Raw genomic sequence first — 27,276 nt, 5'->3', positions numbered from 1 at the left:
AGGGGAAAGATCTGAGCCATGGAAACATTTTACTTGATGCTTTTCATTATGGGCCCTTCAAAAGCCTGGCTGGAGTTGAATTTTAAAACAAAGTTAAACAGGACATCTCTAGGAAAAACTTCCTAGCCTATCTCTAACAATAACATTTTGCAAAACACAATGGTTCTCTCACCAAGCTCCCAGGAGCATAGAGGCAGTTACTGAAATGTCCAGACCAGACTGTTGATTTGCCAGGTCAGAGGAACACTAAACAAACTCCCTGTGCTTTGTGATGCTCCTCGTAGAGTGAGTCCAGATGGCAGCACATTAAACATCTCCAGAGCTCTCACCTCAGACACAGGGAAATACACTTGTGTGGCTACTAATCCTGCAGGAGAGGAGGACAGGATTTTCAACCTGAATGTATATGGTGAGTTCTGCCAGATGTGAAACCCAAGATCTGCTCCATAATCCCATCCTTGGGAGCATTCCCAAGGGAGAGCCCAAAGAGGAGTGCCTGTCTGCAGTGGAATCCTGCATGCACGTGTTTCCAATTGCCTGTGCTGCAGATATTACACAGGATGCTCTGTCAATGACAAAAGGGTTGAAATTGCTAGTAAATGTGTTTTGGGATAAACAGGAATTAATTCCTTTGGTGGATTTCATAATAGAGGGATTCTGCTTGTAGTGAATTTTTATTTCTTGTGGGAAAAAAATATATTGGGGCTGATTTCCTATGACACTGCTGTTTTGTTGTATTGTCTTCCCTAATTCCAATCAAAGCACATCAGCTCAGAGCAGAGAACTGATAGTTAAAGGTCCCGAGGGTTTAAAAATGAGGGAGTGTTGGAGGAAATTGCACAGTTTGACACCCAGCAGATAGTGAGTGTAACCCTTTAGCAGCACAGAGAGTGGGTATTTTATGTGAAAAATGTGCTCATTAAGTACAGTGGAGGGGAGAGGGGAGAGTTCTGCCCAGGCAGGATCTCACAGCAGGGTGGCTGTCTGTCCCACTTACACAGACTCAGAGTCAGTGGGAACACAGGCATGAGTAGAGCAACAAGGGATGACCTTTGGTATCATAAATAACAAGCCTGAATGACCACAGCACATCTTTTAGGGACAGAATGGCTCTGCACAACAACAGGGAGTTTGTGCTCAGTTTGTAATGGTTGAAGTTCAAGCAATAACCAACTTAAAGATCTTGTTGGTGTCACTGTGACAGTGAGTGATGGGATCCTAACTGAGCCAGAGCCCGGAGCTGCACCTGGCTGGGCTTCTTTGTGTAGTGAGCCCCCAAGGGCATGGCTTTCAAACTAACCTGTGACCCCAAGGAGCCCCAAGGCAGCAGTGAGTGTAATCAGCCAGAATACTTACCTAGGCATTTTGAACTTCCTCTGTTTAAGAATGAAGTCAGAAGATGCATCCAGACATCAATAAACTAACTTTCCTCCTCTGTGATTACTCTGTATTTAAGATTTATTTAAGGATGTGAGTTTGAGTGGTCCCGTCTGGCTCTGGGTTCAGCCCATCCCTTCCTGCACTGTCCTCTCCCCAGGAGCTTCAGGCCCTGAGCTCTGCCTTTTTTGCCACAGGCTGGCAAATCAAAGATCATTCTACTGTCATTGTATAGTGCCTCTGATTTGAAATACGTAAATGGATGGCTTTTAGTGCTCAATGTTATTGTCTGAGGATTTACTGTACAAAAAATGGGATCTTCTCATTGAATTACCAGTGGGGCATTAGGGGCAGGATTTCCTGCAAGGTGGAATGGTTTCAAGAGCCTGTTTTAATACATTCCTTTCCGTCATTTACAAAATGCAGTTCCTCCAACGATAGCCAATAGTAAAGACGAAGCAGAGGAGCTCACTGCCCTTTTGGACACCTCCCTAAATATTGAATGTGCTGCTGCTGGGACCCCCCCACCACAGCTCCACTGGCTGAAGAACGGCCTCCCTCTGTCTGTCTCCTCCCAGATAAGGCTGCTCTCAGCTGGGCAGATCCTCAGGTTGGTTCTCATTTCTTTTAACTAGCTCACTTTCTGTTCTCTTTTGCGGTATCAGCATAATTCTGCTCTATTTTTGGAAGCAAGAGTAAAATTTGATCCAAACCATGCCATAATAAAGGTAACGTGTTCCATGTATTCCATTTACAGCTTGTTTAAATTGCTTTTTTCCTTAGGCTTGCCCGAGTGCAGATATCTGATACTGGAGTGTACACTTGTGTAGCATCTAACAGGGCTGGAGTGCACAACAAACACTACAACCTGAGAGTTTTGGGTGAGTGTCTCTGAAATGCCTTATGTAAATAGTCTTAGTTCTTAATTTCTTAAGCCTGCTCTTCAGCTTTCTTTCTCACCAACACCTTGTCACAGCCACCCACAAGTATATCTTGGAGGTAATCACTGGGGAAATACTAACCTTTTTAAGTGTTGGGGATTTTTTTAAAGTGGAAAGTATTTTAACCCTAGAAAGTCCTTACCAGAATTACCACCCATAATCATAAAATCATGGAGTGGTTTGGGCTGGATGGAACCTTAAAGCTCATCTAGTTACAACTCCCATAATGTGTCACAGGTTTTTTAGAAAGAATAATATTTAATTTCTAAGTGAAGTTTAGCACAGGAATTTAAGTGGGGAAGTGTGGAAGGGCACCTGTTCCTGCTGTTCTGTGCCCAGAATACCCCTGAGCTGTGTGTGACAGAACTCTGTCCCTGTGTCCCTGAGCTGTGTGTGACAGAGCTCTGTCCCCCTGTCCCTGTGCTGTGTGTGACAGAGCTCTGTCCCTGTGTCCCTGAGCTGTGTGTGACAGAGCTCTGTCCCTGTGTCCCTGTGCTGTGTGTGACAGAGCTCTGTCCCCCTGTCCCTGAGCTGTGTGTGACAGAGCTCTGTCCCCCTGTCCCTGAGCTGTGTGTGACAGAGCTCTGTCCCTGTGTCCCTGAGCTGTGTGTGACAGAGCTCTGTCCCTGTGTCCCTGTGCTGTGTGTGACAGAGCTCTGTCCCCCTGTCCCTGAGCTGTGACAGCTCTGTCCCCGTGTCCCTGAGCTGTGTGTGACAGAGCTCTGTCCCCCTGTCCCTGAGCTGTGTGTGACAGAGCTCTGTCCCTGTGTCCCTGAGCTGTGTGTGACAGAGCTCTGTCCCCCTGTCCCTGAGCTGTGTGTGACAGAGCTCTGTCCCTGTGTCCCTGAGCTGTGACAGCTCTGTCCCCCTGTCCCTGAGCTGTGTGTGACAGAGCTCTGTCCCTGTGTCCCTGTGCTGTGTGTGACAGAGCTCTGTCCCCATGTCCCTGTGCTGTGTGTGACAGAGCTCTGTCCCTGTGTCCCTGTGCTGTGTGTGACAGAGCTCTGTCCCCCTGTCCCTGAGCTGTGTGTGACAGAGCTCTGTCCCCCTGTCCCTGAGCTGTGTGTGACAGAGCTCTGTCCCTGTGTCCCTGTGCTGTGTGTGACAGAGCTCTGTCCCCATGTCCCTGAGCTGTGTGTGACAGAGCTCTGTCCCCGCAGTGCCGCCCAGCCTGGACAACGCGGAGGGCACGGAGGAGGTGTTGGTGCTGCGGGGCGGCGTGGCCACCCTGGGCTGTGTGAGCGATGGCTCCCCTGTCCCCAGCGTGTCGTGGCTCAAGGACGGGCTGGCCCTGCGCCTCGGGGCTCGCCTGAGCTCCAGCAGGCACGGGATGGTGCTGCAGGTGCTGAGGGCGGAGCCTGCGGACACGGGCGGATACACCTGCGTGGCCTCCAACGCTGCCGGACAGAGCAGCAAGCACTTCGTCCTGAAGGTGCTGGGTGAGTGGTCACCTCACAGCGTGAGCAGTGACATGACACTTAAAACAGCTTCAGGGATAAGGAGTATTTCATAGGCTCACAGTATCCCAGCATGATTTGGGTTGGGAGGCACCTTAAAGCCTATCCAGTTTCACCCCCTGCCATGGGCAGGGACACTTTCCACTATCCCAGGTTGCTCCAAGCCCTGTCCAGCCTGGTCGTTTCAATAAATGATAAATGAGAGAAATAAGGAAATGAAAGATACCTAAAGATGTGTGAATGTGCAATGCAGTATGTATTTCCCAAGTACTGAAATGTGCTATAATTAATATAACCATATGCTATAAATTAGTATCTTTGCTTAGCAGAAATTCAGTTTGACAGGAAGATGCGCAGCTGAAAGCACAACAGTTAAAAGGCTGATAAATATATTTGCTGAAATTATATATGTTTTACCTGTGTTTTTGAAAACATTTTCCAACTAGTAGTACTAAATCATAAAATTAATAGGCAGATTCAGATAGAAATTACCTGACTTCCTCAGTGAGTTCATGATACACAGAAATAATTTAATGTAGACTAATTCTACAGACTCTACCCACAAGATCATGTTTTCAGTTGGTTTTTACAGGTGTTTTGAGTCCATAAAGAACTAGAATGTTTTTCCTTCCACAGAGCCGCCTCGTATTAATGGTTCAGATGAACCAGAAGAGCTCTCTGTCATTGTTAACAACGCACTTGAGCTTCTCTGCATCTCCTCTGGCATCCCAGTGCCCAAAATCTCATGGATGAAGGATGGGCGCCCACTGCTGCAGACTGACAATATTCACGTGCTAGGAGAAGCCCTCCGAATAACCAATGCTCAGGTAGTGTTTGTTTCAAAACAGGCTCAGTTCTGCAATCTCTAAAATGGTTCCTGCCTTAGGACCATCCTCAGAGGTGTCCTAAAAACCCCTAAAATTCACCCACCTGCATTGGTGGTTAGAGAAGGGTCCAGGGCAAACAAGCTTTGAAAACCTGAATCAATAAACTAAGGTTGGATCCAGCTGTGGATGCCCAGGTGAAGTTCCCCAGACAGAAGTGGGATAGGGCTTGGGATTGATTGCTGCTTGTTTTGTTTGTAAGACCAACACTTCTGGGCTGTAGAACGAGGAGTTTATAGGAAGGAGAAACCATCAAGATGTTAATGACACTGTGCACAAAAGGATTTCCCCAGTGCCCAAACCTGAGCCTTCCTTAGATGGATCGCTACAGCCAGTTCCATCTTTAGTGCTGGAGACACATTATCCAGAGAGATCTTATGGAGTCCTGCAGCTCCTGAGCCATCTCTGAGTAACCCCATCACAGTAAAATAAAGAAGTATTCAAGAACTTCATCACTTTCTTTCCAGGAATTCTGTATCGCCTGTGCTTGTGTTCAGGTGCTGCCTGTTGTATGTTGTTACTGTGTTTGTATTTCTTGGTTTTGCTGAATTTTTCCCATAATCTGAGGTTTCTGCTGAAGTTGTCCCTGTGTTTCCAGGTGGAGGACACAGGAAGATACATGTGTTTGGCATCTAGCCTGGCAGGGGATGATGATAAGGAATATTTGGTACGAGTGCATGGTAAGTTTAACTTGGGGGAAAAAAAAAAATTCTTCAAAGTGTAAACTGCTAAGGTACATGTCAGCATCTCATTTAACAAACACATATTCCTAAAGATGAAATACTCTGTGATATTATACCATATGGTCATAATTAATGTTTCTGGTTAAGGATGGTTATTCTGAATGTGATATACAATTAGCAGGGAAGTTCCACCTGATTTCTGTTACAATTCCAAGTCTTATTTTGAATATCCAGGAAGCTCACAGATGTCAGTATTTGGCTGGATCAAGTTTCTTGTGCTCACTCTATAGAGATGTGAAATATACTGATGTATTTAACACAGGTATTGAGAGGAAGAACTAATTAATGATACCACAGCTTTGCATATATTTTAAACTTGAGATAAATTGGAAGTTTTCAATAAGTAGTCCTCCTGATGGTTCATATGTGTGGTGTTGATTTTGTTCTCTGTCTTTGTGCCAGTCCCCCCCAACATCGCTGGTGCCGGAGGGCCCCAGGAGGTGGCAGTGCTGCAGAACAGCCAGGTCATTCTGGAGTGCAGGTCGGACGCTGTGCCTCCTCCCACCATCTCCTGGCTGAAGGACGGAGAGCTGCTGGAGGTACCGAGGCTCCAGCCTTCGTGCTGGCCTTTTGCTCCCTGCACTTGTCACAGCAGTGCTCGAGGTCTCTTGCTCCGCTCACTCTCCCCTCAGCCCGAGTTACGTGCCTGGAACTCACAGCAGCTGGGTAGCCCCAGTGCCACTGCAGTCAGCCCCAACTGAGCCCCCAGAGCCAGCAGGCATGTGAAGTGGCCATCCCGCTGTTACCTGTTCTTTTTTCCTTTAGGGGGATCCCTTGCTCCTCCTGGATCCTCTGAGCAATGCTAGAAGCCTTCGGTAAACTCCTGAATGGCTTCCCAGGAAAGGTAGCTGAGACAAGACTGCACTCTGTGTTTCCTTTGGCTATATTATGCATCCTCCTACTCTAGTAGCATTTAGAAAGGAATTGAAATTCTTTAAAAGAAAATGGGTTGCTAATCACCAGATTTTGTACCAAGTGCATTCTTCCCACTCAGAATTCCATAGTGCCAAGACGCTGGCAAGGCAGAGAGTCTTTGCTGGTTGAGAGACAATTAGCAAGATGAGGATGGTTTATACAGAAAGAATTTTTTTCCTTCCCATCCTTGGGATCACTCACAGGTGCTTTTCAACTAAATATTGAAGTTCAGTTATTAATTGAACTTCATTAAAATTTTCTCTCAACCTTTATTCATTAATAAAGAGGAAACAAATACAGATTATGAATCGTCTCCCTTAACTGTGATTCATCACTAAACCTTCACCCAAGTTTCCGCTTGTTTCCTTTCCTCTGACATGCCATTCCTCAGGCTCTTTCTCTGTGGTAGATTTAGAAGAATTAAATATTACTGGAAGAAGGATGTGGTGGGTGAACATGTCTTACAAAGTGCTGCTAGGGACCATGATCTTAATGTAGCCCAGGAACCAGCTGGAAACAAATTTAACAGGAACATTCTACTCCTGGACAGTTAATTCTTTAATTGGGTAGTGGGGTTTTTTAATGAAAACAAGGATGAACAAGGCATGGAAATAAAGTATATGAATGCTTTTTGCCTTAGCCTTCATTGGAGAGCTTGTGTTTTAAAAGCAATGCTTAGTGAACATAAACCATGAAAAGCAGCTGCTGTTAAAAACATTCACCAGGAAACGAAAGTAGAGGAAATACTGAGGTGCTCAGCCAGTAACCTGGAAATTATCTTTGCACTGCTGGTTCTCCTCCTGCCTTGTGAATTCTTGTCAGAATGTGAGGACTGAGGCTTCTTGGGACCTTAAAGCCCATCCAGTTCCACCCCCTGCCATGGGCAGGGACACCTTCCACTAGCCCAGGATGCTCCAAGCCCCGTCCAACTTTCCAGGGATCCAGGGGCAGCCACAGCTTCTCTGAGCACCCTGTGCCAGGGCCTCCCCACCCATGAGCTGATATTCTAGACATCAGGAGAAATCAGTGTCCTCCCCAATGCCTGGTTGCTTTCTCAACCCCAAAGAAATGTAACAGCTGACTAATCCTGAGCATCTGGAAATGGGTGTCCTTGGGTGTGGGAAGAGAGGTGAGGAGCTCCTTGGCAAATCATCCCCCTTGCCTGGAAAAGTGAAGGCGTCACAGTGACGAGAGGGCTGGAGAAAGGCAGGTTCTTGGCCTGCAGTGTTATTTCAATTTAAGTATCACTGGTTTTGTGAAGCAGCCTTGTTGTGAGGGGTGTCATTCCTCCTGCTTTTGTTGTCTTCCAGTGAGCAGATTTTGAGGTGTCAGGCCTGCCCTAGTCCATCTCTGTATCCTGAGTGATGGAATTGTGCAGCACCACCTTCTCTGGCAGCAGAACTATGGAAAGATCTGGCCTCCAGCAGCTTTGGAGTTCTGGCACTCTTCAGGGATTTTGGAAATGCACTTTGAGGGTTAAGAAAAGAAGTAGATAGGAGCCTCCTGGCCTAACCTGTCTTTTTTCAAACACTTCAAGACTTGCTGAATTTGTATTTTTTTTCCGAAGTCGGTTTTCTGGATTACTTTGAGTAGAGCCTAAGGATTAAGTTACAGCTTCATCCCCTGTCTTATGTCATCTCTAGGTTTCTGTATTTAGAAACCATCACACAGGTTGTGTTCTCAACAGGAAAGGCCAGTGATTGCCCAAAATCTGTCAATAACCCACCCTGCTAGTGAATTGGGTCACCTGAGAGCTCCAGCCCTGCACTGCAGCCTTGGAGCTGGTGCCTGGTGTGAAGCAGGCTACCAGCGTGCTACTGCAGAACCAGAGGAGTTTCACTTCTCTGGGATGCCCTTCTCAGACCCTCTAACCAGAAGAGTAGATGGGAATGTCAGCTTTCAATTCCATCCAGAGGGTGGCACATACTGGAAAAGCTGAGTTTGTGCTCTTTTTCCTGCTGGTTTTTATCCAGTCAGGTCTCTGAGCACTCGTAGCTGATGTTGCTGTCAGTGATTGATGCAGGCACGACCCAGGCTGGGTATGGTAACAGTGCTCTCACTGAACTGGCTCCTGGCAGGGGCGGTGGAGTCACTGTAGCGCTGGGAAGAGGGGCAGCCTGTGCCCAGAACTGCTGGCTGGTGAACTCCCGGCTGGTAAACTGAGCTGGCTAAGCCTGTGCTGCCTCCCACCTGAGCCAGTCTGTGATGCTGGAAGAACAGTGTAGAGAAACTTCTATTCCTTCTGCCTGTGGAGTGCATAGATCATAAAGATATTAAATTAATCATGTGCTATTAGCTTCCCCTTCCATTAAAACTCCAGAGCCCTTTGGCTCTGTAACAGCTGCCTCCTTCAGGCACAAGCCCCAGCAGGGGTTTCAATGGAGAGCCAGTAAGCAGTGATAAGTTTTGAAAACTACCCTCTTCTCTTCAGGGATGTAAAGGCAGCAATGAGTTTGGTCCCTGGTTTATCGGTGCCCTTCTCTCCTGGCTTTTATTGCTGTGCAGCGGAAGGATGTTCAGTGCTCACGAGAGGCCAGCAGTGAAGCTCTAAACCCCTGCCTGTGTCTGTGTGCCCACAGGGAGGCCCCCGGCTGCGGATCCTGTCCAGCGGGAGGTACCTGCAGATCAACAACGCCGAGCTGGGTGACAGTGCCAGATACACCTGTGTGGCCAGGAACGTGGCAGGGGAAACCACCAGGGAGTTCCTGCTGGCAGTGCACGGTAACGTCATGGAGCAGCCTCAGGCAGCTTGGGCTTTGCATGGCGTTTCTGCAGGAGCTCAGGCAGCAGGGACTGAGCATTTCTGGTTGCTTTCCAGGCACGTGTTGGCCACTCAGGCCATGCCCAAACTGTGGGGCCATGTGCACGGCCTCGTGTCCCACTGCCAAGTCCACAGCTGGCCCCCAGACTAAGGGACCTGCTGGGCACTCCCCATGGCTCACTCTCCATCCATCTGTGCTTCTGTGAGCAGGGGCTGCATCCAGCCATCATCTGACATGGAGTCAGGATACATCCAGAGCGAACACCCATGTCCAGGACTGACAAACACTCTTGGACAAACCCAGAGCAATTGTTAGAAGCATTTGACTGGCACCTTGGGAACAAGGTTTCACAGCTGGCTTGGCCACCACTTTGGCAGGTTACTTGAGAGCTGTGGCAGCTTCTCTGCACCTGGAGAGGACAGGGCTTGAGAGGCCTTATGCTCGATACTTGTCTTGTGCTACCATAGCCCTGAGCTCCATTTTAAACCTTTTTATTTTCTCACCTCTAGTCTGATGAGAAGCTGTTCTACTCTCACAGTCAGGTGACTGGAGGGAACTTTTTCCCTTTTTCTGTTCTGTTCCCAGCCCAGTCACGTGGGCCCTGCCTTACACTGTGCTCCCAATGATTTGCCTTACCTGGTCCAGCTGAAGTCCTTTTTTGTCAGAGAGTAATCAGGAAGCAAGGGTATCCCCACTAACTTAGCTTGCTGAATTCCATGTGCTGAACTCCCACTGTTTTAGCTCAGTGATGCCCTTTGCACTAACTTGCAGAGCTGACCTTTGCAGTGCACTTCAGCCAAACTTTCTTCTCCTTCCCTGCTGCACCTTGGCAATTACCATCGCCCAGAATGGTAAGAAATTTGTTCCTGTCTTTCCAGTGACCCCAAACCTGCTGCTGCACCTCTTTTCATGTGTTCAGTTTCAATCATGGCAATGTAGAATTACTTCCTTTGTATTATCAGCAATTCTCCCTTGCAGTGGCTCCCACGATCTGGAGCAGCCCCCAGACTGCTGTGGTGCACATCAATGCCTCTGCCCTGCTGGAGTGTGCTGCAGAAGGAGTCCCAGCCCCCAGGATCACCTGGAGGAAGGATGGGGCTGTTTTTACTGGAAACAGTTCCAGGTATTGTCCAGAAGTCAGCATAAATATTCTTCATTGCTATTTAAGAACATATTTATTACAGAAACTTAATTAGACATGAAATTGTTCTACAGAAAAGTAGCAGCACCAAAGGTTTCACCCTTTTGCTGTTAAGAAGGATAAAAAAACTCCTTTGGCAACCAAATATAATAATAATTATTCTGACATTAGAGATTTTGAGCAGTAAATGTGAAAGATCTTTAGATTTTTATATATACACAGACTTTTAGGATGAAGCCAAGCAATTCACGCAGACCAAAAGCTATTCTGTACTTTCTAATACATGAAACTTTTTATACATGTTCTAGTACCAACTTTTATTATAGTGAATGGTTTCTGTCTTCTGACTGTTTTATAGGGAAGTAGTTTGGTATTTTCTAGAACTGAGCAAATGCTAAGGAATTCTGTTATATTGCAAAGAAAAAGTACAGGCATTAATTAGGGTTTTTAAGGTTAAATGAGAAACCATAAAAAAGAAGGTTGGCTGTTTTCTGTAAATCCAGTATAATTTATGTGAAATCACCATGTCAGCCAGATTTCATCATTTCTTTGGGAAATGGATGTGCTGGGAAAGAGTAAAATATGTGAGAAAACTCTGCGCCCCGATGAACGCATGGCACATTTAGGCCGTTGGTTGTGTCTCCTGAGTCATCTCTTGCTCTGCGCTGCCAGGGCAGCCCGTGGCCCTGTGGATGGATGGTGGGCAGCACCATTTGCTCTGTTGCAGGTATTCCGTGTTGGAGGATGGGTCCCTGCACATCCCCTGGGCACAGGTGGCTGACTCGGGCAGATACGTGTGCATGGCCACCAACGCCGTGGGCAGCGAGCGCCGGCGCGTCGACCTGCACGTCCTTGGTAAAGCTTGGGGCTAAAGCCGCTGACAGCAGGTTTCTTCTGCCAGAGGCAGTTTCAGTTTAGCCCCTTCTTAGCTGCTCTGGTAAAAAAAAAGGGAGAAATGTACAGTCTTAGGAATACATCCCAAGTATTCCTGAGAATGAACTATTTATTCCTTATCCTGAACTAGGAAGACTTGACGCACCCCGTGCTCTGTGTTAATCGGTTTACTGCTGTCAAATCAGTCTTTATAAAAATTAAGTCAATGTGTTCAGACAGTTCAGCTCAACATATTTAGGTGTGAGAGAAATGTGTGGGTGTGCATATATATATGTGTGTGTGTGTGTGTAATTGTTCTAAATAATTAGGCTTTGTTTGTCCTTAGTTCCTCCAGCTATTGCTCCTGGGCAGACGAATATCACAGTTACTGTAAATGTGCAAACCACTTTGCCTTGTGAAGCCACTGGAATTCCCAGACCAGTAATTAGCTGGAAAAAGAATGGGCATCTGCTTAGTGTTGACCAGAACCAGAATACATACAGGTGAGAGGTGTTTTCTGTTTCACTCTGGGTTTTAAGTTTTCAGGGATGATTTTGGCACTTGAAAAATCTAGCTGTGCTTAAACACTACCTTGTCTAGCCAGCAAATTCAGTGGGCTGATTACCTGAGAAGGAAAGAAGTATTTTAATGGCTTTTACTTTCTTTTTCCTTTGTTCAGACTTCTGTCTTCAGGTTCCTTAGTAATCATTTCTCCCACTGTGGATGACACTGCTGTCTATGAGTGCTCTGTGTCAAATGATGCAGGAGAAGATCAAAGAGCAGTTGAGCTCACTGTTCAAGGTACAGGGGATATTGCTATTACATGTGTGTGGCACCCAGAACTTCCTTGAGGTGTTCCAATGTTGAGATGAGATTTTTATTTCATTCCTCTTTGATACTGATATCCATAAGTCTCTGGTGTTTCCAAGGATTTGTAACAAGTGAACATGGGCAAATAACCTTTGCCCTGCTCTTCATTTTCAGTGCCCCCATCCATAGCAGATGAAGCCACAGAGCTCCTGGTAACAAAGCTGTCTCCAGTTGTGGTTTCCTGCACCGCCTCTGGAGTTCCCATCCCCTCAGTTCATTGGACCAAAAATGGCATCAAGTTGCTTCCTAGAGGAGATGGCTACAGAATTCTCTCTTCAGGTAATGTGCTGCAGGAAATCAGTGCAGTCAGGCACATCTGTAAGTAATGAATTACAGAAATGCAAACAATCCCCCAAAGATCCCCTCTCCAATGGCTTGGAATGAAATGAGGGATGCTGCAAGGGAGCACCTGTGTCTCGAGGATACTCTGCATGTTGTGGTGCTCTCTCTGCCCCAGGAGCTGTGGAGATCCCCTCTGCCCAGCTGGCCCACGGGGGCAGGTACACCTGCGTGGCCCGGAACGCCGCGGGCTCTGCCCACAGGCATGTCACTCTGCATGTGCATGGTAAGATGGAGGCTGAAGAGCAAGGCTGTTCTGGCAGCCAGCATTGCTACTTCAGCCTGCTCAGGTTGTGCAATTTTAGTGCTCTTCTGTATTTTCCTAGCCTTGAATGTTCTGCTTTTCCTTTTTCTTTCATTCCACAGAGGCGCCCGTTATACAGGCCCAGCCGGGGGCGTTGGATGTCATTGTGAACAATCCCATTGTGCTGCCCTGTGAGGCCACAGGCACTCCTCAGCCTGTGATCACATGGCAGAAGGAGGGCATCAACATCATCACCACAGGTATCCTCCCAAAGCCTGGGACCCCGCCTGCTCCCATGACACAGACACCCATTTTCTTTTCTGAAACTTGGGTTCCTCCTCTCCGTTCATTTAAAACCAAACATCAAACCAGAAGTGGCATACTTCAATTATATTTGCTTTAGGGAACAGTTACATCATCCAGCCAAGTGGCAGTTTGCAGATTGCCAGAGCAGCTGTGGAAGATGGTGGCACATACATGTGTGTTGCTCAGAATCCAGCTGGCACTGCTCTGGGGAAGATCAAGCTGAAAGTTCAAGGTAAATCACCTTTTCAATGCCTTCTCTTGGTCCAAACACAATTCTGAGCAATAGAAAGGGACCTAAGTGCTTTCCTGTTTGATGTGATGCTGAACAGAGCCCAGCAGGTTTATTTTAGTTTGATGTCTGCTTTAGGATATGCTTTTAGAATTATTTTCACTAAGATATAAAGTGTTCCATGCTTCTTACAGCATCTACTTCTTTTAATAATTGTCTTTGTTCCTTCCAGTTCCTCCGGTTATCAAGTCCCACGTGAAGGAATACGTCATTGCTGTTGATCAGTCTGTCACTCTGCAGTGTGAGGCTGAAGGCTACCCTGGGCCAGAGATCAGCTGGCATAAGGATGGGCAGCAGATAACAGAGTCCATGCGAAGGAGGATCCTGAGCACAGGAGCTCTGCAGATCCTGTTTGTGCAGCCCGGGGACGGCGGCCGCTACACCTGCACAGCGGCAAATCCCGCGGGATCCAGCACCTCCAGCACGGAGCTCACCGTGCACAGTGAGGAACTCTTCTGGGAGGGTGGGGGGCACTGCAACGGCTGGTCCAGACAGGCTGAGGACTCCCCACCCCTGGAAGTGTCCAAGGCCAGGTTGGACGGGGCTTGGAGCAACCTGGCTAGTGGAAGGTGTCTCTGTGCATGGCAGGAGGTTGGAATGAGATGGGCTCTAAGGTCCCTTCCAGCCTGTCACGATCCGCTAATGCAAGCGGGGGTCGTGATGGTTCGTTTATCGATCTCAGAGTGTAAAAGGACACAAGAGATTTCAGTTTTAATCAAAACAGTGCACCTTTATTAAGTGCCCACAACACAGTAATGCAATAGAAGAGAGTAAGAGAGAGAGAGAGAGAGAAACAAAGTAGAGAGGGGGAAAAAGAGAGGCAATAGCTACCAACGGATGAGACGAAGTCCTCGTGGTCTTCCGCCAATAGATTCGTCTTCTTTCCGTGGGGAGATCTCCGACTTGGTTATTTCAGAAGGTCCCTTTATAGTCCTTTTCAGAAGCGAGGGGCAACTGGCCAAGAGGTTGGGAAATCTACAGCCATTGTTATGGGGTCCGTTGCTTTGGGAAGCAGGTACAAGACAGACGTACAAGACAGGTGTACCGGAGAGGTGTACAGGACAGGTCATTCCTTTCCACTTTGGCGCAGTCCTTCCCGCCTGGGCAGCAAGAACGGTACAGTCCATTGTGACCTGCACTAATTTTCCTCAGGAATGTGTACCAGTTCCCAGTGGGCACACCCGTAGGCCACACTTGGCAGACAATCCCACCTCAGCCAGGCCAGGACTCCTGTGTTCAGTCTCTATCCTTGGCGATGATCGTGAGGCAGATGAGGGATCTTCGGACCGTCTCTTACACAGCCCAAACCATCCTGTTATTCTGTGATAAGTGGGACTGTAGGGAAACAATGTGTATCAGCGTGACCCCACAGAGAGTACGGAGCTAGGGATGTCCAGGGAGGAGTTCAGAAAAAACTGTGCTACTTAATATAGGGGAATGTTACTGAGTTGTAATATTGGCCAGTTGCTTGAATTTCAGCACATGGTCACTGATGGACATGGACAATCCAGAAGGTCCAGACAGGGGTTTTTTCAGTCCAGTGTTGTGCTTGGATAATACCCAGAAAAAATGTTTCTAATGTCCTCCCCACAGTTCCACCCAGGATCCACAGCACGGATACACAGTACACGGTCACGGAGAGCTCCCAGGCTGTTCTGTCCTGTGTGGCTGAGGGGATCCCAACACCAACAATTAACTGGAGGAAGGACAACATGCTGTTAAGAGAGACAGTGGGAAAATACCAGACTGTGCCTGGTGGAGACCTCATTTTGGACAACGTTGTTGTAAGTTCCCTAAAGCTAAGCTATTACTGGACACATTTGGCAGTGATAAGATCCGCTTCTGGGTTAGTCATTGTTTTATTTTGATTTCTTGTTCTTAGTGTTCCAAAATAATTTTAAAAGTTTCATTTTCCACTGGGGAGTAAACTCTATGAAGAATTTGTAGCGGTAAATCCCCAGAAAGGGTAAAAAGAAGTGTTGGTCATCCTTCAAATTTAGGGAAGTGGAAGAGCTCAGCTGAGCATTTCTGCTGAATGCTTGTTCCAAACCTTTCAGGATTCTCTTACTGATACAAGTGGTGTGTGCTGAAGGATATATCCGAGCTGTAGGATATATCCCAGCTGAAATTTCCCCATCATGTTTCCTTCCAGCCTGAAGACTCTGGCAGTTACACCTGCATTGCCACCAACACTGCTGGGGAGGACACGCACACGGTCACCCTGACAGTCCACGTGCTCCCAGCTTTCACTGAACTGCCTGGAGATGTAGCCTTGACCAAAGGAGAACAGCTCAGGTTAACCTGCAAAGCAACTGGGATACCTGTCCCCAGAATAACGTGGACCTTTAACAATAACATCATTCCAGGTGGGTCCCTGATGGTCATTTGGCTGCAGAGTTGTTTTCCCCTGTGCAGCATTGCAGCTTAGGGCAGGGAATAAGAAAACTCTAGCTGGAATAAACTGTTAGTGATTGTGTGAGGAGTATCTTTAGTGTTATGCAATCATGTACTTAAACTGCCTCTGAGACAAAGCTATAAGGAAGGTAATTAAGAAATCATCCCTCTTCTGTTGCCAGTAATGGAACACATTAAAAACATTCATATCTGATGGTATTTACTCAGCATCCAGCCACTAATGCTCAAAATTAAGGGGCAGCTGAAGTGAATGGGTGCTTGTGGGCACGTGTCACTGCAGGGGCTTTCTGTGCATTCCTGGAGGGCCTCTGAGCTGTGCTGCTGAGCAGTGCACAGATTCAAATGCTCCTGTGAGCTGTGTCTGTTTCAATCCCTGGAATGACCCTTTCCCTGCTCTGCCTGCAGCGCAGTACGACGATGTCAATGGGCACAGTGAGCTGCTCATCGAGAGGGTGTCCAAGGAGGACTCCGGGACCTACGTGTGCTCTGCAGAGAACACAGTGGGCTCCATCAAGGCCATTGGCTTCGTGTACGTCAAAGGTAGGTGAAATTCAGCAGCTGTGGTCATTGCTGGGCAATGTAACCATTGGGTTTGGATGGTGGAGTCAGAATGGGATGAGTGGGAAGGGACCTTAAAACTCATCCAGTGCCACCTCCTGCCATGGGCAGGGACACCTTCCACTAGCCCAGGCTGCTCCAAGCCCCACCCAACCTGAGCTTGGACACTTCCAGGGATCCAGGGGCAGCCACAGCTTCTCTGGGCAACCTGTGCCAGGGCCTCCCCACCCTCCCTGGGAACAATTTCTCCCTAATATCCAATTTGAACCTTCCTGCTGTCAGTTTAAAGCCATCCCCCCTAGTATTTAATACCTTGCTGATGGCTAAATGGGAAAAATCCAAACAGGTTGAAATTCCCCCTTCAGAAAGTCAGAGGTGAGTGATCCCTGCCAGCGGTTATCATTAAGGACATTTTATTTTGGCTCTACTATTTCTCTGCCATCCCTTGTTTTTTCAGAGCCTCCAGTCTTCAAAGGGGATTACCACTCCAGCCGAATCGAGCCCTTGGGTGGCAATGCCATGTTGAATTGTGAAGTCAGGGGAGATCCCCCTCCAACCATCCAGTGGAGCAAAAAAGGAGTGGGAGTTCAGATTAGCAACAGAATCCGACAGCTTGTGAATGGTTCCCTCGCTATCTACGGCACCGTGGTGAGTCCTGCCCTGATACTGAGTGTCTGCCTTGAACTTGATACTGATATTGCTGATCACGTTGGTTTGAAAGAGTCAGGCTAGCCATTTATCCTTTTTTGCTTTTACCTTTAACAAATGTTTTCATTCAGACTAGAATTAGATTCAAATTATTGAGGCAAAAACCCCCAGGGGGTCAGAGTTCTCCCTGCTTGTCAGAAGGACTGAATTTACATACTAATTGTTGGTGTGTGAGATCCTGGTCATGACCATTTAAATGGGACCTTTGCTCTTGACCTTAAGAGAGCTGTGTTCTACGGGTCAGCTGAAAAGCAGTTGCATTCTCCACGTGCAAATCTCTTATTCCAAATCTAGTTTCCTAATCTGAACAACAAGATCCCTGTTTTTCCCCATGAACTCGTGTCTGCATTTCGAATTGGGGTTAAGATTCCCTGCCAGGTGGGGTCCTGTGAACTGAGCCCCTGTTTTGTTCCTCAGAATGAAGATGCTGGTGACTACAAGTGTGTGGCAACCAACGAGGCGGGCGTGGTGGAGCGCAGCCTGACACTGACCCTACAGAGTAAGGCTCAAAGGGAGACTTAATGCCCCTTATGGGAGTGAAAACCTGCCTGTGGGGAGGTGCAGGCAGCTCCTGGGAGAGTGTTGCAGGTTGGGCACTGCCCTGGAGGTTTGGACTCATCTCCTCTTCCATGGGATCGTAGAACAGCTTGGGTTGGAAGGGCCCTTAAAGATCACCTGCTGTGGGCAGGGACACCCTGCACTAGAGCTGGTTGCTCCTTGAACACTTCCAGGGCTGGGGCAGCCAGAGCTTCTCTGGGCATCTTTCATCATGAATATTTGAGAGTCTGGTCTAAGCTGTAATTGAGGTCAAAGAAGAGAGGAATGTAAAGGGCGGTTGAGCCTTAGAAACCAGTGTGGAATGGGCTGAATCACTCTCTGAAAGGGCCTGTTTCTCTTAGTTCACTCAATACAGCTGGAATAAACTAGACTCCCAACCTATCAATTAAGCAGGTTATATGAGGTGAATCCTAATTCTCACTGACAATATTTTATTTTTCGCAAAAATAATGTTAGAATTTTTCTTTGCTAGTAGGAGAATTTCTAAACATGCCCTTCCTACTATAGCCTCAAGCAGTGTGGGTCTGTCCTTTACCCCTCTGTTGTCTCTTGACATGATTAATAACATTTTCCTGTGGGTTTTATGAAAAACAACCCATTTTGGCAATAAAGAAGAGCATGTGCTCATGTAGCTGGGCCTTAATCTCCACTTCAGTGCTCAGATTGCTGCATATTCAAACCAGCCTATTGCTGGTGTTGTAACGTGTGTCTGTTTGGCGGCACTTGGGAATGTGGTTTCGTGGTGAACATCAATGGTGGTGCTGGGTTGATGGTTGGACTTGGTGATCTGAAAGGTCTTTTCTATCCTTAAGGATTCTGTGTTTCTGTTTTGCCAGTGGGGGGTCAGCAATAATAATTTTAGTCAAAGTAAACCGATTTAGGATTTCTCTGCGCTCGCTTTAATACTAAATCAATCAAACCTGTGCCCATGTGCTGTTGCCCAAAGAACCCTTTATCTTCCAGGCCCCCCAGTGATCACTGTTGAACCGGTGGGGACCGTGCTGGAAGCCGGTGCCACGGCACTGCTGGACTGCCAGGCCAGAGGAGAGCCCCCTCCCACCATCAGCTGGTCCCGCCAGGGACAGCCTGTGCTGGGTGATGACAGAGTGACCCTGCTGCCCAACGGCTCCCTGCGCATCGCCGCGCTGCAGAGGGAGGACACCTCGGAGTACGAGTGTGTAGCCAGGAATCTCCTGGGATCTGTCCTCGTCACAGCCCCCCTGACCGTGCAGGGTAGGTGCACAAAACATCAAAGAGTGACTTTGAAGCTGGTAGATGACAGCATTAATCTGGATCAAATGTGGTCAAGGTACATCTCGCCCACATTTACAGTTGAGATGTTTGATCTTACCTTCTTTATAAGCATTATAAGCTAAGGTAAGCCTAGTGTGAAGTGTCAGTGGGATCTCTTTCATTAAATTTTATTCCATTATGCTCATTCAGCTGGGAGAGACAGAGGCTGTGAAGGGTAAGAGACAAAAATAATAATGAAAGGGTTTTGAACAAGATCCCATCCTCAGAACACGTCATAACTGAACTGTGCCTCTAAAGAAAAGCACTTAGGAGCATACGCAGTAATTGTCTTTGAAGTACGGTAAGAGATTTTTGCACAGAAATGACATGAAGTGAGTTGGATTTCCAAGGGTCAGGAAGTTCAGTTTTCACTTGTCTCTGTCAGCCTAAGAGAGCTGTAGGCACCAGCAGTGCCAGCAGCATCCCTGCTCCCCTTGCAGTGCACGGCGGGTTCTCCAGCTGGCTGGAATGGCGGGCGTGCAGCGTCACCTGTGGCCAGGGTGTGCAGGAGCGCGTCCGGCAGTGCGACAGCCCCGTGCCAGCCAACGGGGGCCGCGGCTGCCAGGGGCCCCACACCGACCTGCGCAGCTGCCAGCGCCAGCCCTGCCCAGGTACCGCTGCATCGCACAATCCCACACGGGTCTGGGTGGGAGGGACCTCAAAGCTCATCCAGTGCCATCCCCTGCCATGGGCAGGGACACCTTCCCCTAGCCCAGGGTGCTCCAAGCCCTGTCCAGCCTGGTCTTGGACACTTCCAGGGATCCAGGGGCAGCCACAGCTTCTCTGGGCACCCTGTGCCAGGGCCTCACCACCCTCACAGGGAACAATTCCTTCCAAATACCTGATCGAAATCTCTCATCTTTTAGTTTAAAACTTTTCCCCGTGTCCTATCACTGTCTGCCCACCTAAGTCTTTCTCCCTCTATTTTGTAAACCCTGTTTTAAGTACTGAAAAGCCACAATGAACCAATGCTTTTAATGTGCCTTGTATTAAGTGCCCAAACAATGAACTTTTATCACTATGGATCTTCATGGCAGATTAATTTTTCAAAGTAGTTGTAATTAATTTTGGATTTTGTGGAAAGAGGACATTTCAGTAAATACTGCAGAAATACTGTTGAATGAAAACTGGGCTTTTCTGGTCCTTAGTGGATGGGAGCTGGTCGGAGTGGGGGCTGTGGGAAGAGTGTTCAAGGAGCTGTGGCCAAGGGAACAGGACAAGGAGCAGGACCTGCAGTAACCCCCTGGCTCAGCACGGAGGGAAGCCCTGTGAGGGCAGTGCTCTGGAGTCAGTCATGTGCAATCTCAGGCCTTGCCCAGGTAAGAGAAGAGTAATTTAACCTTATTTGCATGAGGGGTTTCACATACTGGTCTCTTTGTTTCTCCAAACCCAAATTATCTGAGCTTATTTTTAGTTGTTCATTACTTTTTTTCTAATTGAATGGCTCTAGTTCTTAGAAACAGGAATCACAAATGTAAGTGTAAGAAATCTCAACAATTTCTTTTTTTTTCTTTTTTTGCACCAGTAAAAATATTAATTTTGTATTTTAATATTTTCCAGTACTTGTTACCCACATCCTCACAGTGTAAATTCTCTCTACTCTAAACCTGTCCTGCAAAGCCAGTTAAAATAAGTAAAGAACCAAACCCAAACCACCAATTATTTAAAAGCTATGTTAAAGTGATTGTTAATAATTTAAGACTTTATCTGTATGTTTTCCTCTGTTGTTACAATTTTTAGCCACATTTTGCTCCCAACTACCTGAATGTTCAGGTTTCCTTCCTGTCACATGAGTCTTTCCCACATTTGACAGGTTGTTGTTTATTCAGAGCCTTCACCACTGACGTGTTCCCTTCTGTACAATTGCAATGTTTGATTTTTTCCATTTTTCCCTGGTTCTGCTCCCACCGTGACGCAAAATGCTCATCCATGGGCCTGAGACTCACTTCTCTAGGTTTTGGCAGGAAAATCAGCTCTTGTTGCTGTTCTTTGGCAGCTTTTAGCCAGGCTGCCTCAGCCCCGCTGAGGCCCCCATCCTACCCAGGGGATTGGGAAAATGCAGATTTGATAAAGCGTTCAGTTCTGATGTTCCATGATGGTGGTGAGGTGATGTAGTCAGAAAACAGAAAGGAAAGAGTCAATCTCTGCTTGGCAAAGTGCTGATTGTTTGGGCCACTGCTCACGGCATTTCATGGGGGATCCGGGATATGCCGGGTGTGTGTCTGTCCTGGGCAGTGTGGGGGGATCCGGGATATGCGGGGTGTGTGTCTGTCCTGGGGGCAGTGTGGGGGGATCCGGGATATGCCGGGTGTGTGTCCTTGGGAGCAGTGTGGGGGGATCCGGGATATGCGGGGTGTGTGTCTGTGCTGGGGGCAGTGTGGGGGGATCCGGGATATGCGGGGTGTGTGTCTGTCCTGGGGGCAGTGTGGGGGGATCCGGGATATGCCGGGTGTGTGTCTGTGCTGGGGGCAGTGTGGGGGGATCCGGGATATGCGGGGTGTGTGTCTGTGCTGGGGGCAGTGTGGGGGGATCCGGGATATGCCGGGTGTGTGTCTGTCCTGGGGGCAGTGTGGGGGGATCCGGGATATGCCGGGTGTGTGTCTGTGCTGGGGGCAGTGTGGGGGATCCGGGATATGCCGGGTGTGTGTCTGTCCTGGGCAGTGTGGGGGATCCGGGATATGCCGGGTGTGTGTCTGTGCTGGGGGCAGTGTGGGGGATCCGGGATATGCCGGGTGTGTGTCTGTGCTGGGGGCAGTGTGGGGGGATCCGGGATATGCCGGATGTGTGTCTGTGCTGGGGGCAGTGTGGGGGGATCCGGGATATGCCGGGTGTGTGTCTGTGCTGGGGGCAGTGTGGGGGATCCGGGATATGCCGGGTGTGTGTCTGTGCTGGGCAGTGTGGGGGATCCGGGATATGCCGGGTGTGTGTCTGTCCTGGGCAGTGTGGGGGATCCGGGATATGCCGGGTGTGTGTCTGTCCTGGGCAGTGTGGGGGGATCCGGGATATGCCGGATGTGTGTCTGTCCTGGGGGCAGTGTGGGGGATCCGGGATATGCCGGGTGTGTGTCTGTGCTGGGGGCAGTGTGGGGGATCCGGGATATGCCGGGTGTGTGTCTGTGCTGGGGGCAGTGTGGGGGATCCGGGATATGCCGGGTGTGTGTCTGTGCTGGGGGCAGTGTGGGGGATCCGGGATATGCCGGGTGTGTGTCTGTGCTGGGGGCAGTGTGGGGGGATCCGGGATATGCCGGATGTGTGTCTGTGCTGGGGGCAGTGTGGGGGATCCGGGATATGCCGGGTGTGTGTCTGTGCTGGGGGCAGTGTGGGGGATCCGGGATATGCCGGGTGTGTGTCTGTGCTGGGGGCAGTGTGGGGAATCCGGGATATGCCGGGTGTGTGTCTGTGCTGGGGGCAGTGTGGGGGATCCGGGATATGCCGGGTGTGTGTCTGTGCTGGGGGCAGTGTGGGGGATCCGGGATATGCCGGGTGTGTGTCTGTGCTGGGGGCAGTGTGGGGGATCCGGGATATGCCGGGTGTGTGTCTGTGCTGGGGGCAGTGTGGGGGGATCCGGGATATGCCGGGTGTGTGTCTGTGCTGGGGGCAGTGTGGGGGATCCGGGATATGCCGGGTGTGTGTCTGTGCTGGGGGCAGTGTGGGGGATCCGGGATATGCCGGGTGTGTGTCTGTGCTGGGGGCAGTGTGGGGGATCCGGGATATGCCGGGTGTGTGTCTGTGCTGGGGGCAGTGTGGGGGATCCGGGATATGCCGGGTGTGTGTCTGTGCTGGGGGCAGTGTGGGGGATCCGGGATATGCCGGGTGTGTGTCTGTGCTGGGGGCAGTGTGGGGGGATCCGGGATATGCCGGGTGTGTGTCTGTGCTGGGGGCAGTGTGGGGGGATCCGGGATATGCGGGGTGTGTGTCTGTGCTGGGGGCAGTGTGGGGGATCCGGGATATGCCGGGTGTGTGTCTGTGCTGGGGGCAGTGTGGGGGGATCCGGGATATGCCGGGTGTGTGTCTGTGCTGGGGGCAGTGTGGGGGGATCCGGGATATGCGGGGTGTGTGTCTGTGCTGGGGGCAGTGTGGGGGATCCGGGATATGCCGGGTGTGTGTCTGTGCTGGGGGCAGTGTGGGGGATCCGGGATATGCCGGGTGTGTGTCTGTCCTGTTGGCAGTGTGGGGGGATCCGGGATATGCCGGGTGTGTGTCTGTGCTGGGGGCAGTGTGGGGGGATCCGGGATATGCCGGGTGTGTGTCTGTCCTGGGCAGTGTGGGGGATCCGGGATATGCGGGGTGTGTGTCTGTGCTGGGGGCAGTGTGGGGGGATCCGGGATATGCCGGGTGTGTGTCTGTCCTGGGCAGTGTGGGGGGATCCGGGATATGCCGGGTGTGTGTCTGTCCTGGGGGCAGTGTGGGGGGATCCGGGATATGCCGGGTGTGTGTCTGTCCTGGGCAGTGTGGGGGGATCCGGGATATGCCGGGTGTGTGTCTGTCCTGGGCAGTGTGGGGGATCCGGGATATGCCGGGTGTGTGTCTGTGCTGGGGGCAGTGTGGGGAATCCGGGATATGCCGGGTGTGTGTCTGTCCTGGGCAGTGTGGGGGGATCCGGGATATGCCGGGTGTGTGTCTGTCCTGGGCAGTGTGGGGGGATCCGGGATATGCCGGGTGTGTGTCTGTGCTGGGGGCAGTGTGGGGGGATCCGGGATATGCCGGGTGTGTGTCTGTCCTGGGCAGTGTGGGGGATCCGGGATATGCCGGGTGTGTGTCTGTCCTGGGCAGTGTGGGGGGATCCGGGATATGCCGGGTGTGTGTCTGTGCTGGGGGCAGTGTGGCGGATCCGGGATATGCCGGGTGTGTGTCTGTGCTGGGGGCAGTGTGGGGGGATCCGGGATATGCCGGGTGTGTGTCTGTCCTGGGGGCAGTGTGGGGGGATCCGGGATATGCCGGGTGTGTGTCTGTGCTGGGGGCAGTGTGGGGGGATCCGGGATATGCCGGGTGTGTGTCTGTCCTGGGGGCAGTGTGGGGGATCCGGGATATGCCGGGTGTGTGTCTGTCCTGGGGGCAGTGTGGGGGGATCCGGGATATGCCGGGTGTGTGTCTGTCCTGGGCGGTGTGGGGGATCCGGGATATGCCGGGTGTGTGTCTGTCCTGGGCAGTGTGGGGGATCCGGGATATGCCGGGTGTGTGTCCTGGGCCGTGCCGAGCTGCGGTGCCGTTGCAGTGCCGGGCGAGTGGAGCCCCTGGGCGCCGTGGGGGCCGTGCAGCGCCACGTGCGGGAAGGGCACCCAGACGCGGCTGCGGCTCTGCGCCAGCCCGGCCCCGGCGCACGGCGGCCCCGCCTGCCGGGGCCCCGACACGCAGCTCCAGCTCTGCCACCGCCGGCGCTGCCCAGGTGAGACCAAACTTCTTCCCTTCCCATCCCCGCGTCTGCTTCGGGTGTGGTTAACACTTTCTGGTTCTAAAAGTCTAATTCCTGAAAAAACTCCCCTTCAAGCTTTTTATTGTCACTGACTCTGTCACTACTTAGCATCTGCTACAGACCCTACAAATGGGATTTCTTTCCCTATCCTTGTTGCTTTACTTTGCAGAAGCTGCGTTTTCAATTATTGACAGTTAAATGATAGGTTTCCTAGATACTTGTTTTAAAAATTTTCTGTGTTCTGTTATTCATTTATCCTTTTCTTCCACATTTCAATGAGTGGATAGGAAAAATCACAATCCTGAAATAGGACTTTTATATTTGGCTGAGTGCAGGGATAATGGAGGGAAATTCCATGGATTTGGAACATGTCAGAGTGAGCCTTCTGGCTTCATGCTCCATCCTGCCAGATCTTACACTGAGTCCTTACCGTGACCAGGAAGTGGTAGAAGGGAGAATGACCTTGTGATGGTGGACCTCAAAGCCCATCCAGTGCCACCACTGCCATGGGCAGGGACACTTTCCACTAGCCCGGGGTGCTCCAAGTCCCTTGCAGCCTGGCCTTGGACACTTCCAGGGATGCAGGGGCAGCCACAGCTTCTCTGGGCACGCTGTGCCAGGACCTCACCACCCTCACAGGGAACAATTTCTTCCCAATATCTCATCTAACCCTGCACTCTGGCAGTGGGAAGCCATTCCCTTGTCCTATCCCTCCAGGTCCTTGTCCCAAGTCTCTCTCCAGCTCTCTTGGGGCCCTTTTAGTTACTGGAAGGGGCTCTAAGGTATCCCTGGAGCCTTCTCTTGTCCAGGTGAACCCCCCCAGCTCTCCCAGCCTGTCTCCAGAGCAGAGGGGCTCCAGTCTTGGGAGCAGCTCCGGGGCCTTCTCTGGACTCTCTCCAGCAGCTCCAGGTCCTCCCTGTGCTGGGCCCCAGGGCTGGGGCAGCTCTGCAGGTGGGGTCTCACCTGAGCAGGGCAGAGGGGCAGAATCCCTCCTCCCCTGCTGCCCACACTGGGGGATCAGCCCAGGGCATGGGGAGTTCTGGTCCCACCTCACATGGCCAGGGCTGGTCCAGCTCTCACCCATCAGCAGCCCCAGGTCCCCGGGGAGAAATCCCTGAGTAGCCAAGATGCTGTAGAGAGCCAGTGACATCCATGTTCAGTTTTCCCTGATGCAGCACTGCTGTGCTGTGTTACTCCTGGAGTCAGAGGCTGTAGCTGCCATGCCTCTCTCCGCAGTGGATGGGAAGTGGTCCCCGTGGAGCAGCTGGAGCGCCTGCAGCGTGTCCTGTGGGGGAGGCAGCAGGCAGAGGACGCGCCACTGCTCCGACCCAGCCCCGCAGTTTGGGGGACGCAAGTGTGAGGGAAGTGACATACAAATGGATTTTTGCAACAGTGATCCTTGCCCAGGTAAGTGCTTTGGGTTGGGCTTTTTGCCTACTCGCTGGGTTTGGTTCTTTCCTTTTGGGAAAAAAAAATAAGAAGGCACTCTCCAACAGAAGTATTTTCCTAGCTTGACTGTCTGGTTTTAAATCGCAGAGGAAGATCAAATCTGACTTATTCTTGCAGTTCATGGCAACTGGGGCCCCTGGAGCAGTTGGGGAACTTGCAGTCGGACGTGCAATGGGGGCCAGGCGAGGCGGTACCGGAGCTGCGACAACCCACGCCCAGCCAGCGGTGGCAGGGCCTGTGCTGGGGCTGATGTGCAGATCCAGAGGTGCAGCACGGACCTGTGCCCAGGTCAGTGCTCACAACAGCAGTGGGAATGCAGCTTTCTCTGCAAGGCAGCAGGGTATATGTCACATAAGGAATGTTGACCATCTGTGGAAGTGTCCAAGGCCAGGTTGGACAGGGCTTGGAGCAACCTGGGACAGTGGAAGGTGTCCCTGCCTGTGGCAGGGTGTGGGACCAGATGAGCTTTGAGGTCCCTTGCAACCCAAACCATTCTGGGATTCTGTGTTTCTGAGGGCAGGAGTGTTCACACCTGCCCATTAAGATGGTTTAGTCGCCCTTTGAGCTATTCCTTTAGAACCTTGGTTCCTCCATGAAGGAATTGACTTCAGTATAACCGATGCAGCCTGAAACATTTAAACTGAAAAATTGCTTTCTTCATTCTTTATTCTGCAGTGGATGGAAACTGGGGGCAGTGGCAATCATGGAGCCAGTGCTCTGCTTCCTGTGGAGGAGGAGAGCAGACCCGGGTGCGCCTGTGCAGCAGCCCAGCACCATTAAATCATGGCCGTCCTTGCCCTGGGGACTCCTCCCAGATATCCAGGTGCAACACCCAAGCATGTCCTGGTGAGTATTTACAGCCTGCTCGCAGTGACAGTGTGGTGAAAGCCTGTGGCACTTCTGATTTCGCTGGTGCTCTCTCTCATCTTGGCAAGTTGACTGGGTAACTTAATATTTTGGGCTTAAATGTGCTCTGCAACTTAAGCTCAACTCTCTCTCCCCTAAAATACCCAACAGCACGTATCACATGGGGTTGTGTTTTGCCTCTCCCTGCTCCCCTGCACAGGTGGGCCTGCACGTGCCAAGGGCAGCATCATTGGCAATATCAATGATGTGGAATTTGGGATTGCTTTCCTGAACGCCACGGTAATGGACAGCCCAGACTCTGACACCAGAGTGATACAGGCAAAGATCACCAACGTCCCTCGGACCCTTGGTAGGCCTCTTTGACTTTTACCAGTTTTTTCTCTAAATACACCAACACCTGTGGTCTTCTGGTTTAAATCTGAAGGGTTACACTAGTTCTAGGTCTTCATATTTAGCTCCTGTGCATATGGGTCCGTGTTGAGATCAAAGCTCCCTGATGTTCTGTGGTGTTTTCTTCAGGCCCAGCGATGAGAAAGCTCATTTCCATACTCAGCCCGGTTTATTGGACAACTGCCAAAGAAATTGGGGAAGCAATGAATGGGTTTACACTCACTGATGCTGTCTTCAAGAGAGAAACTCAGGTGGAGTTCGCAACTGGTGAGTTCCCTGGGATATACCAGCTCTTTCTGTGTCCAGTAAGCCAGATAGATGTTGCATTTCTGAAAAGACAGCAGGGGACCATTGCTGAAATTTGGGTCTTGTGCTTACACCAATATTTTCAGACTGACTGTGGCCTTCTGAGGCTTTATTCCAGCTTTTGGAGCTGTAGTTTGAAATGTGTTGTGTTTTTTCTCATGGTCATGGTACACCTTACA

At 50.2% G+C, this 27,276-nt stretch overlaps 1 protein-coding gene across 6 annotated transcripts in view; it reads left to right on the top strand.

Annotated features, from left to right (window-relative positions):
* The window catches only part of HMCN1 (hemicentin 1), a 183,167-nt gene that overhangs the window by 138,738 nt on the left and 17,153 nt on the right, over window positions 1–27,276 (top strand). For all 6 annotated transcript variants that reach the window (XM_032117452.1, XM_032117453.1, XM_032117455.1 and 3 more), the window contains 31 exons: window positions 285–409; window positions 1,804–1,987; window positions 2,161–2,258; window positions 3,479–3,757; window positions 4,412–4,602; window positions 5,258–5,339; window positions 5,805–5,941; window positions 8,897–9,038; window positions 10,058–10,202; window positions 10,948–11,075; window positions 11,440–11,596; window positions 11,773–11,894; window positions 12,078–12,242; window positions 12,421–12,528; window positions 12,669–12,806; window positions 12,950–13,084; window positions 13,314–13,583; window positions 14,735–14,925; window positions 15,294–15,507; window positions 15,962–16,096; window positions 16,572–16,762; window positions 17,240–17,321; window positions 18,344–18,613; window positions 19,114–19,284; window positions 19,822–19,992; window positions 23,888–24,058; window positions 25,322–25,492; window positions 25,652–25,822; window positions 26,210–26,380; window positions 26,601–26,750; window positions 26,921–27,058. In XM_032117452.1, the coding sequence (XP_031973343.1) occupies window positions 285–409; window positions 1,804–1,987; window positions 2,161–2,258; window positions 3,479–3,757; window positions 4,412–4,602; window positions 5,258–5,339; window positions 5,805–5,941; window positions 8,897–9,038; window positions 10,058–10,202; window positions 10,948–11,075; window positions 11,440–11,596; window positions 11,773–11,894; window positions 12,078–12,242; window positions 12,421–12,528; window positions 12,669–12,806; window positions 12,950–13,084; window positions 13,314–13,583; window positions 14,735–14,925; window positions 15,294–15,507; window positions 15,962–16,096; window positions 16,572–16,762; window positions 17,240–17,321; window positions 18,344–18,613; window positions 19,114–19,284; window positions 19,822–19,992; window positions 23,888–24,058; window positions 25,322–25,492; window positions 25,652–25,822; window positions 26,210–26,380; window positions 26,601–26,750; window positions 26,921–27,058 (5,003 nt within the window). The remainder of the gene's footprint in view (window positions 1–284; window positions 410–1,803; window positions 1,988–2,160; window positions 2,259–3,478; window positions 3,758–4,411; window positions 4,603–5,257; window positions 5,340–5,804; window positions 5,942–8,896; window positions 9,039–10,057; window positions 10,203–10,947; window positions 11,076–11,439; window positions 11,597–11,772; window positions 11,895–12,077; window positions 12,243–12,420; window positions 12,529–12,668; window positions 12,807–12,949; window positions 13,085–13,313; window positions 13,584–14,734; window positions 14,926–15,293; window positions 15,508–15,961; window positions 16,097–16,571; window positions 16,763–17,239; window positions 17,322–18,343; window positions 18,614–19,113; window positions 19,285–19,821; window positions 19,993–23,887; window positions 24,059–25,321; window positions 25,493–25,651; window positions 25,823–26,209; window positions 26,381–26,600; window positions 26,751–26,920; window positions 27,059–27,276) is intronic.

The sequence above is a fragment of the Corvus moneduloides genome, chromosome 9 (genome assembly GCF_009650955.1).
Source record: "Corvus moneduloides isolate bCorMon1 chromosome 9, bCorMon1.pri, whole genome shotgun sequence".
NCBI classification, from domain to species: domain Eukaryota; kingdom Metazoa; phylum Chordata; class Aves; order Passeriformes; family Corvidae; genus Corvus; species Corvus moneduloides.
This window is presented reverse-complemented; position numbering and strand designations above follow the sequence as displayed.